The sequence below is a fragment of the Vulpes lagopus genome, chromosome 2 (assembly GCF_018345385.1).
Source record: "Vulpes lagopus strain Blue_001 chromosome 2, ASM1834538v1, whole genome shotgun sequence".
Taxonomy (NCBI): domain Eukaryota; kingdom Metazoa; phylum Chordata; class Mammalia; order Carnivora; family Canidae; genus Vulpes; species Vulpes lagopus.
The window spans coordinates 73,837,607-73,851,443 of record NC_054825.1 but is presented as its reverse complement, the minus strand read 5'-3'; the positions used below and the strand labels follow the sequence as shown (position 1 = coordinate 73,851,443).

General features: G+C 54.3%; 1 protein-coding gene across 1 annotated transcript; it reads left to right on the top strand.

Annotated features, from left to right (window-relative positions):
* Positions 1–10,652: 10,652 nt before the first annotated feature.
* Positions 10,653–12,991, top strand: CHAC1 (ChaC glutathione specific gamma-glutamylcyclotransferase 1). Its single transcript, XM_041744497.1, has 3 exons — positions 10,653–10,989; positions 11,407–11,442; positions 11,899–12,991. The coding sequence occupies exons 1-3, from the start codon at positions 10,759–10,761 to the stop codon at positions 12,298–12,300; spliced, it is 669 nt and encodes a 222-aa protein (XP_041600431.1). The 5' UTR covers positions 10,653–10,758; the 3' UTR covers positions 12,301–12,991.
* Positions 12,992–13,837: the final 846 nt, after the last annotated feature.

Below are 13,837 nucleotides of genomic sequence, written 5' to 3'. Positions count from 1 at the left end.
TGGCCCTAAACCACTGAGCCACCAGGGCTGCCCTCACCACTGCCCGCCCCCACCCCCCCCCAGTCCAGGTTTCTCAGGCCAAGGCACTAATGAGATACTTTGTCTTTGTTTGATGTCTGTCTCCCTGTAAGGTGCAGGATGGTCCCTAGGGGGCCATGGTCCTCTCCCTACAGCCACAAACCTACCCCACGGAGAGCAAATGATGACAAAATTGAGCCACTGACTAAGGTCAAGTAGATGCTCCCAGCTCTCAGCCTGTCCACAGTAAAGCAAAATAAGCCCACCAGAGCTGCCTGTAGAATCCAAGTATATGCTGTGCTACCCGCCCTCCTTTTTCCTCTTTATCCCTGACACATGCACATGGCATGGCTCCTCGACCCGGGAGCTTATGCCAGAGACATAGGAGCCAGAGACCTCGGCTCATTCCCACTCACCCCCATGCACAGGCTCCACGCCTTGCTCTTGCCTCCTGTTCCCCTCACTGAACACACAGGGTATCAAACAGGAAAGCATTCAGGGAACCGTTCCCACAGCCTGAGCCGGCAGCAGGGGGAAGAACAACACGACCTCACTCTTCCTGCCCAAAATGAAACAGGAAAGCGGCTCCCGGGCCCTGGGGGCTGGGGAAACTGGGCTGGGACACAAGGCAGATGACGAGGCTCCCATGTGGGGGACAGGTAGGACACCCGCGAGCCTGCACGTCCACACGGCCAGGCTGTGCTGGGCTTCATGGGCTGCCAGCGCCTCAGGCAAGAGCCTTGGAGGAGAGCTGGCTAGCTAAACCCACTCACTGGCTCTGATCCCCTAGACAGGGAGCTGGGAGAGCCCACCACTAGGCTTTCTGGGGTAAAGGGGATCTGAGCACAGTTTAGGGTTGGGCAGCTCCAACTTGTAGCTCTGCCTCCAGTGACCTGGCAGAGCTAGGCCAGTGGGTTGGGGTGAGAGCAGGCCCCAGCGAAAGCCCTCCATCCCTAGCCTGGAGGTCACTCCCTGGGGGTCCAACTGCCTGTCGCAGGTCAGGCACCCAAGACTTTCCCGACAGTGTCCAGGTATACAGGAGAGTCCCCGGCTTGGCAGATACAAGGCCAAACGAAGCATTGAAAAGTGCTCTCTGGGCTTTAGCAAGTGCCTGCTTAATTTGTATGAGTACTTCATGAGAGAATTCAGTTTAGTGGCTCCTTAACAGCCTGGAGGCAGTGCCCAGCCTAAAGGCTAATCTGACCCCATGGTGAACTCCAGCTCTGGGGACAGCTGCTTTTCCAGGGCCCACTGGCTGCTAACCACCTGGGTGTCTCTGTGGGGTAGGGAGGTGAGTCAGGAAAAGGCTGTGACTCGAGGAACGCCTTTATTCATCTTATTCAACCAAGGCCCCCTCTCCTGCCTCAGTGCCAGGGTCAGACTGGCTAGGAGGTAGGGATGAAAAAGACAGTGACTCTTATCCGGGCCCCCCCTCCCAAGCTAAATAAGACCACGAAACTCAGTGTGGATGGATGCTCCACCTCCGCCCGAGACCCACACACAGGCTCTCCCCTCTCTGCATCTCTCCCAGCCCTTCCTCGTGGGTTCGCAGGATCGCAGGATCGGCGACCCCAGCCCTCCGTCCCACGTGGCCTGCTGTATTCCGGGAAGGGGATGGAAGTGATTCACTCAGGGAGCTGTGACTGTCCCTTCCCGGGGAGAGGATGCGCCTTCCCCGGGTGGCCGCACCCTCCCTTGCGCCCAGGTGCACGGTTCGGCCCCGTGGCCCGGCCGGATCCCGGCGGACCCGGAGCCCCGGCGCGGCGGAAAGGCAGGTGCGGCCGCTCTCGGGGCCTGCCCTCCACCTGCCGCCGCCGCCGGGCGCCCCGGAGCTCCTGCGCTCCCCCCGCGCCCCCCGCGCTCTTTGTTACAGCCCGACTTCCTGTTTGCGGCCTCCCGACCCCCGCTCGCTTCCCGGGCCGGGAAGCCGCCGAAGGCCGCGAGTTTCTCGGAGACGCCCCCGCCCGCCGGGCTCCGCCTCCTGCGTCCCCGAGTCCCGCCCCGGGCCTGGGAGGCCGCGCGGGGTCGGGGCCGCGGCCGCGGGAAGCCGGCGTCGCCGGCGGGCCAGCGGGCGGGAGGCCGGGCGCGGTGCCCGGCACCAGAGGGCGCTGCGCGGCCGCGGGGCCCGCGCCGTTGGGGGCCGCCCTCCCCCGCCGCCGGGGCTAGAGGCTCGGCCGGGCTCCTCCCGGGGCCGAGGGGCCGAGCCGGGGGAGGGCGCGGCGGCCGCGAGTTCAGTTTTCGTCTTGGTCCCGCAGGGCTCCCCGTGGGCCCCGGTCCCCGCACCCCCGGGAGCAAACCGTGCCACGCTGACCCTAAAGACGCCTCAGGGTTTCCAGAGAAGCCGGGCCCTTTTGCGTATAGACAGCAACCTCCCCGCCTCGCAGTCCTCGGTGCTCCAGCCACCCCCGCCCCGCAGGCACCCCGAGGCACCCCGAGGCACCCCGAGGCACCCCGAGGCAAGGGAGTGGGGGGCGGGCTGGAGAGAACACCCGGTCGGAGTTGCGAGGCTGAGGCTCCTCTGCAGCAGCACCTCCCATTGCCAGATGACCTGGGACAAGTCCATCCATTTCTTTTTTTTCTTTTCTTTTCTTTTCTTTTCTTTTCTTTTCTTTTCTTTTCTTTTCTTTTCTTTTCTTTTCTTTTCTTTCTTTCTTCTTTTTTTAAAGATTTTATTTAGTGATTCATAAGAGACACGGGCAGGGGCACAGACACAGGCAGAGGGAGAAGCAGACTCCATGGAGGGAGCCTCAGGATCATGCCCTGGGCCAAAGGCGCTAAACCCGCAGCTAAACCCACATCCGTTTCTTCATTCCTTCCACACTGATCGAGTACCTCTTGTATGCCAGGTATTGGCGATAAAATATGGTCTCTGCCCAAAGAGGCTAACGATCCAGTTATTTATCTTTACCCTATCAGAGATTGCTGATACCTCTTGCACGTTACTATGAGGTTGAAATGAGTTGGTGTATGAAATACTTGGGAGCAACGGGTTCCTCCACTGGTGGGTTAATCCTTCTCAAGCTTATGGCAACAAACCACTTTTTGGAGCTTCCACCATCCCAGCCCACAGGGTGGAGGTGGGCCAGAGAGGACTTGGAGCCTGGCTGGATCACCCCGGCAGTAGCTCTAGGACCAACCAGGCAGAGGAGATCCCAGGTGGTCTCCGTCTTTAAGGAACACCTCTAGTTCAGGTCAACTTCAGCTGTGGGAAGTAGTGGAAGGGGGATCCTGGCTCTGGGAAGGGATGGCAGGACCTCAAGTCCTCAAGACTCCCCTTCCCCTTGGAGATCTGTCACAGTGGCTTCCACCACATTTTTTCCCTTGCCTCTCGGGCCCTGCACCCTTCTAACACTCTGGCCAAGAGTGGACTCAGCCTGTTCCCTTCATGCCCAAAGACCCCCTGAGTCTACGATGTAGGTTCCAAGAAGCCAGCCAAAGCTATGGCCAGACACAAGGTAACTAGCATCTCCAGAGTCTGGATTTTGCAACAGGTTGGCTCTGGGCAGGAGCCTGTCCTGTGTCATGGCACCCCCTGCAGGGCAGAGCCAAAGCCCTGCCAGACATGGCCAGCCTGTCTCTAGTGTTCCCGCTTCTCGGCTCAGTTTGGAGGCAAAGCCAGCCATGGGGGTTAGCAGACAGGCACGTACCACTTGGCTTGTCCAAGAGTTGCTGTCGGTTTCCCACACTGGCAGACATCAAGCCAGGCCCAGCATCCTAGGCCTGGTCTGTTCAGTATCACCTCCACCAGTGGCTCTTTCTAAAGAGATCTACGTCGGCTGTCTCCTTCCCATTTGCAGTAGGCTCATGGGGGATGGTGTCCCAGCTGATCTCATTTAAGGGGCTTTACTTCCTTGGTTCTCTGAGGGCCTGAGCCATACTTCTCCACAGGGGCTATTTTTCTAGACTTCTTTTAAGCCAGGTCCTACCACACTGCAGCATTTCTGTAGGGTCTGACATTCATTCGACTCTGACCCCATGGTCCCCCTCTCAGCATCCCTGCCACTTCACTGAAATGCTCCTCAACCCTGCAGCCAGCCACTTGCTGTTGCCATGAAGGATGTCTTCCTCTCTCCTTGGAATTGGGAAAGAGGCTCCACCATCCCATCCCACCCTCTGTTGGAGCCCTGGTCCTTCCCCTTCCAGGTGGACAAGGCCCAAGGTCTGAATAACGAGAACACTGGCCGCCCTAGGGTACCCTGTTAGCTGTGTCTTCCTCCCTCCTTAGAAGCTAGACATGGAGCCAAGTTTTCCTATCCCATGCACCCTCTGTCAGGGCATGGGGGAATCCTTACAGTCCCTGCTTATAGAAGGGTCCAAGGAGCCCTCCCGCCTTGGCCCAGGATCTAGCTGGCATACCCAGCAGAGCAGCTGTCTTCTCTCTCTCATCTGAGGCAGACTGTATTGAGAGATTCAGCTACTCCTTTTTCCCAACCTTTTGCCAGAGTGTTGGCAGAAACTATGTCCCTGCACAGGGGCCAAGGACCTGAGGATACACCTATCCCTCAGAAGTCTGTGGGAGGTAAAGCCCTTATTGATTGTGGATTATTAATTTTATTCACTTATTTTAACGTCTTTCTCCTCCAAACAGACACAGAAAATCTCTGCTCAAGCAACTGTTCTATTAATAGTGGCTTTGGGGCAGACTATCACCCATCTGCCTTTTAAAAACACTCCTTTAGCACCTTCTTTGCTGGAACAATCTGGGAATTGCATGGCAAGAATGGAGGGTGAGATAGTTGGAGGTTTCATCCATTGAATCAAAAATACCATGACCACTTTCCTGACCCACTCAATTCTTCTGAACTCTGTCAGACGGAGACGTAGGGTGAAGGAAAACATACTCTTCTGTGCATCTCATCTACTCTCAATACTCTCCTATGACCTTTTTTCACTTTTGTTTTTTCTTAAAGGTTTTATTTATGACAGAGAGAGAGAGTGTGCATGCATGAGCATGGGGGGATGGAAGGGAGAGGGAGAAGCAGGCTCCGCAATGAGCAGGGAGCCTGACACAGGACCTGAGATCATGACCTGGACCAAAGGCAGACACTTAACCTACTGAGCCACCCAGACGCCCTCCCTGCTTCCTTCCTGACACCAGACCTGTAGGTTTTCCGCATATCAAGCGATTCTGCAACACCACCTGGGCGTCCTGCAATTTAACTCAGCCCTGACGCTCCCAGCCTGGAGACAGCATCAGATCCCACAGACTCAGGACTCCATCTCACAAGACCGCCTCCCACCTCAGATGCCAATCACAAGTCCAGGTTACTTGTGCCTCTAAATGGCTGTAGAGCCAAGGTCCCTGCAACCCACTCCTTAGGTTTGATTAATTTGCTGGAGTGGATCACAGAACTCAGATTACTAGATTACTGGTTTATTGTAAAAGGATATAACTCAGGAATAGCCAGATGGAAGAGATGCATAGGGCAAGGTATGTGGGAAGGGATCTGGAGCTTTCATGTCCTCTTTGGGAAGTGCCATCCTCCTGGCACCTCCATGTATTTAACAACCCAGAAGTTCTCTGAACCCCTGTCCTTTGGGGTTTTTATGGAGGCTTCATTACATAGATGCGATTGATTAAATTATTGGCCACTGATGTTTAAACTCAGTCTCTAGCCCTTCTCCCCTGCCCAGAGGTTGGAAGTTGGGGCTGAGAGTTCCAACCCTCTAATCACACGGTCAGTTTCCCTGGCAACCAGCAACCCCCCCCCCCCCCCATCCTTAGGGACTTCCCAAAAGGCCTGCGCATTAACTAAATTCAGGTGTGGTTGATATGGGCTTGTTATGAATAACAAAAGGCACCTTTATCACTCTTATCACTTAGGAAATTCCAAGGGTTTTAAGAGCTCTGCCAGGAACAGGATGAAGCCAAAATTTATATTTCTTTCTTTCTTTTTTTTTTTTTTAGATTTATCTATTTATTTTAGAGAGAGAGTGAGTGCAAGCAGGGAGTCAGGCAAAGAGGAAAACAAGCAGGCTCCCTGCTGAGTGGAGAGCCCAATACTGAGCTTGATCCCAGGACCCCGGGATCATGACCTGAGGTGAAACCAAGAGTCTGATGCTCAACTGCCTGAGCCACCCAGGCACCTCTATATATTTCTTATTATAAATCACAATAGTAGGTTAGGGCTCTATCCTGGATAAAATGGAAAGTGAAAAGTCTATAGTAAAAATAATAAGGAGCCAAGTATATTGAGGGCTCCCACATTCTTTCAACCCTCATCAGAACCCACAAAGTGGATACTATTATCCCCCATTTCACAGTTGAGAAAACTGAGAACCAGAGACAGTAGGCCTGATGGTAAATGGTGGAGCTGGGCTCAGATCTGGGCAATTGGGGCTTTACAGCCCATGTCTGGGAAGGTTTTATTTTCATCCCTTGGGCATCGGCAGCTTTATAAAGCAACCTTATCACTTAGCATAATAAATTAACACAGTCCCTGAGCTCCTAAAACACACTCTTCCCTTGTTCAGCTAATTGTGCCCACTAATGCCAGAGGTTGATTGCGGTGACTGGAATGAGAAGTGGGAAGGAACAGATCATAAGGAAATGAGAAAGGATTGCCTGAAGGGGAACAATAAGGAAAGATTAATTTGGGAAAGGTCCAGAAAAAGGAAGCCACCACGTGTGCCTCATGTGCAAATCATGTGCCACTCTTCGAGGTGGAAGTAATCCTCTCTCATGAGGTGGTACTTCTGTGGGCATGACATCTGCAGCCCCTTCCTGAGGGGATTTTCAGAGGAAAGATGGTACGGCTGCTGCAGAAGTTAGAGAGGAATCTGCTGAGTGGGATGGTTGACTGCCCGGGAGTGTCCCACTTGACGGGAAGGAGACATTTGTTGGCAAGGATAAATGAGGAATGGGAACAGGCAAGATACATTCCCAGGAAGGTGGCCAAGACCCCTGAGCCAACTTTTGTGGGGATTCCTATTTTGAGAGGGTCAGGGTTGAAACTGTGCCTTTCAGGATTCCTCCTCCTCTGAACCTCAGGGTGACCTGGCCTTTCCAAAGTAAAAGCTCCACGTCTTCTGCGTAGTTTTGTGGAGAACCTTCCATGAGCCAGCACTGTGTGGGTCCCCCTGAGACTTCAGGGATAAAATCTGCTCTCAGGGAGCTCTCAAGAGTTCTCAGGAAGCAGGATATCCAAAGCCTCCCAGCAAGGAGGATCTGGGGCTGATCTACCTGCCTTCAGACCTGGACTTGCTGGGCTTCACCATATGTGGCTTACCTGCCTTTCCTGTGCTCCACTTGGCTCACCTGGGAAATGATATTTACCTCACAAATTAGGGGAGAAGTTTGTAATTAGAATGAATGTAAAGCATTTAGCTCAATGCCTGGCTCATGGTAAACATTCAACAAACGATTGTTTCTGTTATAAGCATGAAGTGAAGGGGACAGGTAAATAGAAGTGAGGTAAGGGGTTGTGGGAGCATAGAGGAGGAAGTGCCTAACGTACTTGGAGCAAGAGTTGGTTCCTGATGATTTCACCAATGGGGCTTTGTTCGGATGGGAGGAAGTCTGAATGGGCAGCTAGAAAATATTCCCCAGGTAATTCTGATATACTCTGCCCCCTTAGCCACCAGAAAACTATTAATGACTCTTTAAAAGTAACTTTTTGGGGATCCCTGGGTGGCTCAGCAGTTTGGTGCCTGCCTTCGGCCCAGGGCGTGATCCTGGAGGCCCGGGATCGAGTCCCACATTCTGCTCCTTGCATGGAGCCTGATCCTCCTCTAAATGTGTCTCTGCCTCTCTCTCTCTCTGTGGGTCTCTCATGAATAAATAAAATCTTTAAAAATAAAAGTAACTTTTTATTATTAAAAATTACATTCTGTAAGCCTTGAAAAAGAGAGAAAAGAATCACCCATAGGGACGCCTGGGTGGCTCAGCGGGTTGAGCATCTGCCTTTGGCTCAGGACATGATCCCGGATTCCTGGGATTGAGTCCCACACATCTGGCTCCTTGCATGAAGCCTGCTTCTCCTCCCTCTGCCTGTGTCCCTGCCCTTCTCTCTGTGTGTCTCTCATGAATAAATAAATAAAATCTTAAAAAAAATCACCCATAATCCTAATACCTCAACACATCCATCATTGGTATATGATGCCCCCCCAATCTTTTTCTTCATGTATCTTGTTATTGTTGTTTTAATAGTTTTAATCACAGTGCATGTGATAGTTCATAGTTTGCATTTTTGCCTGACTATGCAGCCTCGGGCATTTTTACTACATTGTTGTTTTTTTTTTTTAAGATTTTATTAATTTATTTATGAGCGCCGGGGGGGGGGGGGTGGGTTGCAGAGACACAGGCAGAGGGAGAAGCAGGCTCCATGCAGGGAGCCCGATGTGGGACTCGATCCTGAGTCTCCAGGATCACGCCCTGGGCTGCAGGCGGTGCTAAACCGCTACGCCACTGGGGCTGCCCACTACATTGTTTTCAAAATGGATTTTTATTTTGACTTTTTCTTTTCTAAATAGAAGTGGTTTATGTTCCCTTCAAAAATCCCAAAGAATTTGAATTGGCTTTAAAAAAGTGCAAATCTCATGTGCTCCTACTACTCAGAGGTAATCACTGAAACTTTTCATGTGTTCTTGTGGATTCTTTTCTATGCAAATAAAACAAAATTTTTCTTAAAGATTTTATTTATTTATTCATGAGAGACACAGAGAGCCAGAGCCAGAGGGAGAGGCAGGCTCCCTTGGGGAGCCTGATGAAGAACTCAATCCCAGGACCCTAAAAAAAAAAAAATCTCAGGACCCTGGATCACAACCTGAGCCAAAGGCAGACACTCAACCACTGAGACACTGACGTGCCCCTCTTCTAGATTATTTCTTTTACAAATATATTTTTTAAAATTTTTATTTATTTATGATAGTCACACACACACACAGAGAGAGAGAGAGAGAGAGAGAGAGAGAGAGAGAGAGAGAGAGAGGCAGAGACACAGGCAGAGGGAGAAGCAGGCTCCATGCACGGGGAGCCCAACGTGGGATTCGATCCCAGGTCTCCAGGATCCTCCCCTGGGCCAAAGGCAGGCGCTAAACCGCTGCGCCACCCAGGGATCCCTTCTTTTACAAATATTAATGTGTAGCTTTTTTTTTTTTTTTTTTAAGATTTGTTTCTTTATTTTACAGAGTGCAGGGGGAGGGGCAGAGGGAAAGAATCTCAAGCTGACTTCCTGCTGAGCGTGACCCCTGGGCTAGATCTCAACACCCTGATCAGGACCTGGCTCAATGGACTGAGCCACCCAGGCATCCCTAACTTATTTTGTTTTTAAAGAACTAGCTTCATACTATACACACTGTAGTACATTACTACTGGAGAATATATCTTACACACTTTGGGAATGACTAAGGGTGCAGATAATTTTTAGTTTAAATATCTAATTAGAATCTAATGAGAAGCAATATTGCTCGTTTCGCCTGCCAGAGGGCTCACCCGGATCTCATCAGCTGTTTCCCGAGCCAGTTCTGCAGTTCCAGAGGCAGGCCCTCTGCGGTCTCTGTTCCCCCTGTCCAGCCGGAAACATCCCCAGGCGGCAGCCTCTTGCCCCTGCTTAGGGAGCCGACCCCAGGCGGCCGGGCGGCCCTCCGTGGGTCAGGAGAGAAAGCCGGTAGCTGCTTACAGGCGTCTGGAAGCCTCAATCGGGCTGCCCTGCCTGCAGCTCCCGGAAGCTCCCGGAACTTCTGCGCCTGAGGATGACCCCACTGTTGCACACCTTTCAGGTCCCTTCTGAACTGCCCATCGCCTCGGGGCAGAAATGCCCGCCTTTCCGGCCTCTCTCCGCAGGTTTCCACACCATCGCCAAAGCCAAAGTGACAGCGATGGTTGCAAGCGCGCTGAAAGGCTCTATGTACCCCAAGCCTACCTGGGCTCAGGGGGTTCCACACATGGCCCTGGGAGTAGCCCTCACGTGAGGCCGGTAAGCTCTCGGCCCCCGGCCTGACTCAGCGTCGCAGCTTCTGCAGAAACCCTTGCCAGCCCCGTGACTCAGTTTCTCCATTTGCTCACGCGTACCAACCGCGTGAGGCACCTGTACGGAATGCAGAGGGTGCCTCCGACAGCTTCTCTAAAGTGTGTGCTCCCCGGCGGAGCCCCAGAGACTGCATCTACGCCGCCCACAGAGCTCCTCCGGGACGTCCCCTGCACTGGCCCTGTTAATGAGTCCGCGCTGCCTGGGGTGGCAGTGACGCGACCAGGTGCACCGACAGAGCTGCAGGGGAGCCGCCCGCCTGGGACACGCCGGTGCTGGTTCCTGAAGGGCCTAAGCCATGTAGGGGCTGCCTGAGAGTCGACCAGTGTCCCCGTCCGTGCCCACTGCCCCCTGCCCGCCGCCTGACGCAATCCGAGGTGCCCTTGCTGCATGCCGGAGCTGGGGAAACCTCCCCCGCGGTTGCATCACTCCTGCCAGGTTTGCTACGGAGGTGGAGCCGAGCCAATCAGCGCGCGCGCTGGGCCTGGGGCAGGCCGCTCAGTTACCCATTCAGAGGGCGGCGCGGTTAACCGGGAAGCAAACCAGGAAGGTGATTGGTTAAAAGGATATTTGCCCCGCCCCAATCACCGCGGCAGCCGGCGCGGTGGGCGGGGCCCTCCCGGCCGGAGGGTTTAAAAGGCGCCTCCGGCGGGGCCGCGCAGCTGGAGCGACCGAGCGGTGCCAGGCCAGGTGTGCGCGTCCGTCGGTCCTTCCGTGCCCGCGCCGGAGACCAGCCCCGGAGGCCGCCGGGCTCGTCCCTGTGCCCAGCACCATGAAGCAGGAGTCCACAGCCCAGAAAACCCCGCCCGCCTCGCCACCCCCCTCGCCACCCGCGCAGCACCCCCGGGATGACAGCGACCCCCAAGCGCTGTGGATTTTCGGGTACGGCTCCCTAGTGTGGAGGCCAGACTTTGCCTACAGCGACAGCCGTGTGGGCTTCGTGCGCGGCTACAGCCGGCGCTTCTGGCAGGGAGACACCTTCCATCGGGGCAGCGACAAGATGGTGAGCATCTGACCATGCCCAGGGGAAGGAAGGGGGTGGGGGCAGGGTAGTGGGCACCAGTGCCCTGGAATGTTCGGGGCTCTCTGGGCAGAGGGTGACTCCGTGCTGTGTAGGGGGAAGTGTGTAAACCTGTGCCTGGGGTTTGTTGCTTCAATTTCTGTGCCCCTGGATCAGTGTGATGGCTGGAATCTGTGATCCTGTGGATCACCATGTTGATGGATATTTCTGATGATCAATTTGGGCCACTGCCATGTATCTGTTTCTCCTGCAGCCATGCATCACTCTCTCCACTTCCCTCTGAATGAGTGGGGCCCTCTGGGTTAATAAGGGACCAGCAGGGTTAATAAGGGTTTCCTCTGGCACTGGTGACAGCTGATTTCTAACTTGTCTTTTTCAAAATCTTTCTTCCCTCCTCAGCCTGGCCGTGTGGTGACCCTCCTCGAAGATCATGAGGTAAGTGCCTGAGTCGAGAGAGAGAGAGACCCCAGGGAACTAGCATGAAGGGTTGCAGGCAGAGTTCATGAGTCCATGGCTATAGGGTAGATTAGATGCCTCTCAGGCAGAGGGTAAGAGTGCTCTAGCTAAGTACTTCTCATTAGAATCACCTGAGCATCTTCTTAAAATGCAGATTCCGATTTAATAAGGTCAGAGTGTGGCCTGAAACTCAGATTCCTCTTAATTATACAAATGATGCTACTGGATCTCAAGCCACACTCTTGAGTAGGAATCCTCTTGGCCTTGGGGCCAGACCACCTTATCAACTCTTATTAAGAAAGGGAAAATGAGCTTGATGTGTGGCTTCTTGACGACTCATCAGTCCTCTGCCCACTTTCCTAATAGAGCACAGACCTGGGGTGGGACTAGCCAGGAGCTGTTTTGAGTGACCCCAGTGTTCGTGTTTCCTCCTAGGGCTGCACTTGGGGTGTGGCATACCAGGTTCAAGGTGAGCAGGTGAGCGAGGCCCTGAAGTACCTGAACGTGCGGGAAGCAGTACTTGGCGGCTATGATACCAAGGAAGTCACCTTCTACCCCCAGGATACCCCTGACCAACCACTCAAGGCTTTGGCTTATGTAGCCACTCCACAGAATCCTGGTTATCTGGGCCCTGCCCCTGAGGAGGCCATTGCAACACAGATCCTGGCCTGCCGTGGCTTCTCCGGCCACAACCTCGAGTACTTGCTGCGCCTGGCGGACTTCATGCAGCTCTGTGGGCCCCAGGCACAGGATGAGCACCTGGCAGCCATTGTGGACGCTGTGGGCACCATGCTGCCCTGCTTCTGCCCTACAGAGCAGGCCTTGGCACTGGTCTGAGGGGTTGAGCCCCTGCAGGGAGTGTCCACGTAGACATTGGGGCCAGGTCACCACTCCTGCATACACAGTGGACTTGATATACCTGGAGCCCGCTGAGAGGACTCGGTGGGTGGCTGGGAGCCTCTCTCCATAAGCCCCTGCCTGTCCCACCAGCCTTCAGCTCTCCTGCCTGACACGGATTTAGTACTTGAAACTATTTATTGCACCATGTTGGTGTGGTGGGCAGGGTGGGGGGCCTGCCCTGGACAAAAGGGCCCTGCTGAGCGGTGCCCCACCCCAGGCACCTGGTGCCTGACCAGATTCCCCCCAGTGCTGCTGCTAACCCCGTACTACCCAGGCCTCTGCCTTTCCACTCCCAGACCAGCCATTCCCTAGCCCTGGAAATACACCACATGTGAGAAGTCCCAGCCTGCTGGTAGGGGACAGGAGGGAGTGAGGAGATGGGAGCCTTACAAGAACTGAGGCACCTGTAGGTCCTGCTCATCCCCCAGGTTCCCAGGGCAGAACTGGAACTAGGACCCAGGTACAGCCACCGAGGCTGGGCCTGGGTCTCTCAGCCATTTGGCTTTGTTTCCCTGCCCCTCTGTTTACTTGTAAGTCTGTCAGTCTATTTCTGGGAAGCTCATTACTATGGGCCCTGGTACCTTCCCAGTCTGTCCCATACCGTTAACCATAAACTGATCTCTTACTATCTGTGCTGGAATGTGGTTCTTTCTTCAGATGGGGTGTTGGGGCAAGTGAAGAGCTCGAACTCTGGAAGGCACATAAGAGGGTCAGGGGGCCCCTCTTTGTCTCCATCCCTCTCTTCCAGGGAGAGAGCAGCCAAGCAGGCAGGGCTACTGATAGGATTGCATCACTCCCTTGGGCATTGTTCGGGACTTAGTGCGGGCAAGAAGTGCTCCGAGTCGTGCAGGATTCCGCCCATGTGGCTCAACGTGACAGCCCCGTACGCAGTGTACTTACCACTGACCTGGTACTCTGCGTCTCTCCTCAGCTGCCCTAAAGAGGCTGGCAGGCTTGGAGGTCAGACCAGGTCTTCCTCTAGCTGCTGCCTCTTGCTGACAGCAAAATCCACCCCCCCACCCCCCCGGCTTCCTGCTAAAGGAGCATGTGGGTTACCGTAGGGTGGTGATGATTTCAACAATGCCAATAGCAGAGACCTGTGGCTTGGAGGATCTAGTGGCCTTTTGGTTTCGAGATCCAGGTGCTTACTGTTGCCTCCTGAGGCTGGGGTGTGGGCTGTGCTTTCTCTGTTAACCGGCCAGGACTCCTGCTCAGTAGGGAATGAGTTGTCAGGGTGCCCTCTGGGCTGCTAGTATTTACTCTCTGCCTGCCCCCACCCCCATTGCTTCTCCCCCACCCCAAGCCCCTACCCCCATCTCCAGGTGCAAATCCCAGGATCTCAGAATTACCCCTTAGTGGGCTCAGCCTCTATTCCTAGAGCTGTAGAAACAGGGCTCCTGTGACAGCTTTTGCATAGCAGAGGAGCCTGGCTCTACCCCAGCCTCTTCTCCCATTGGCCCAGTGACCTCCAGAA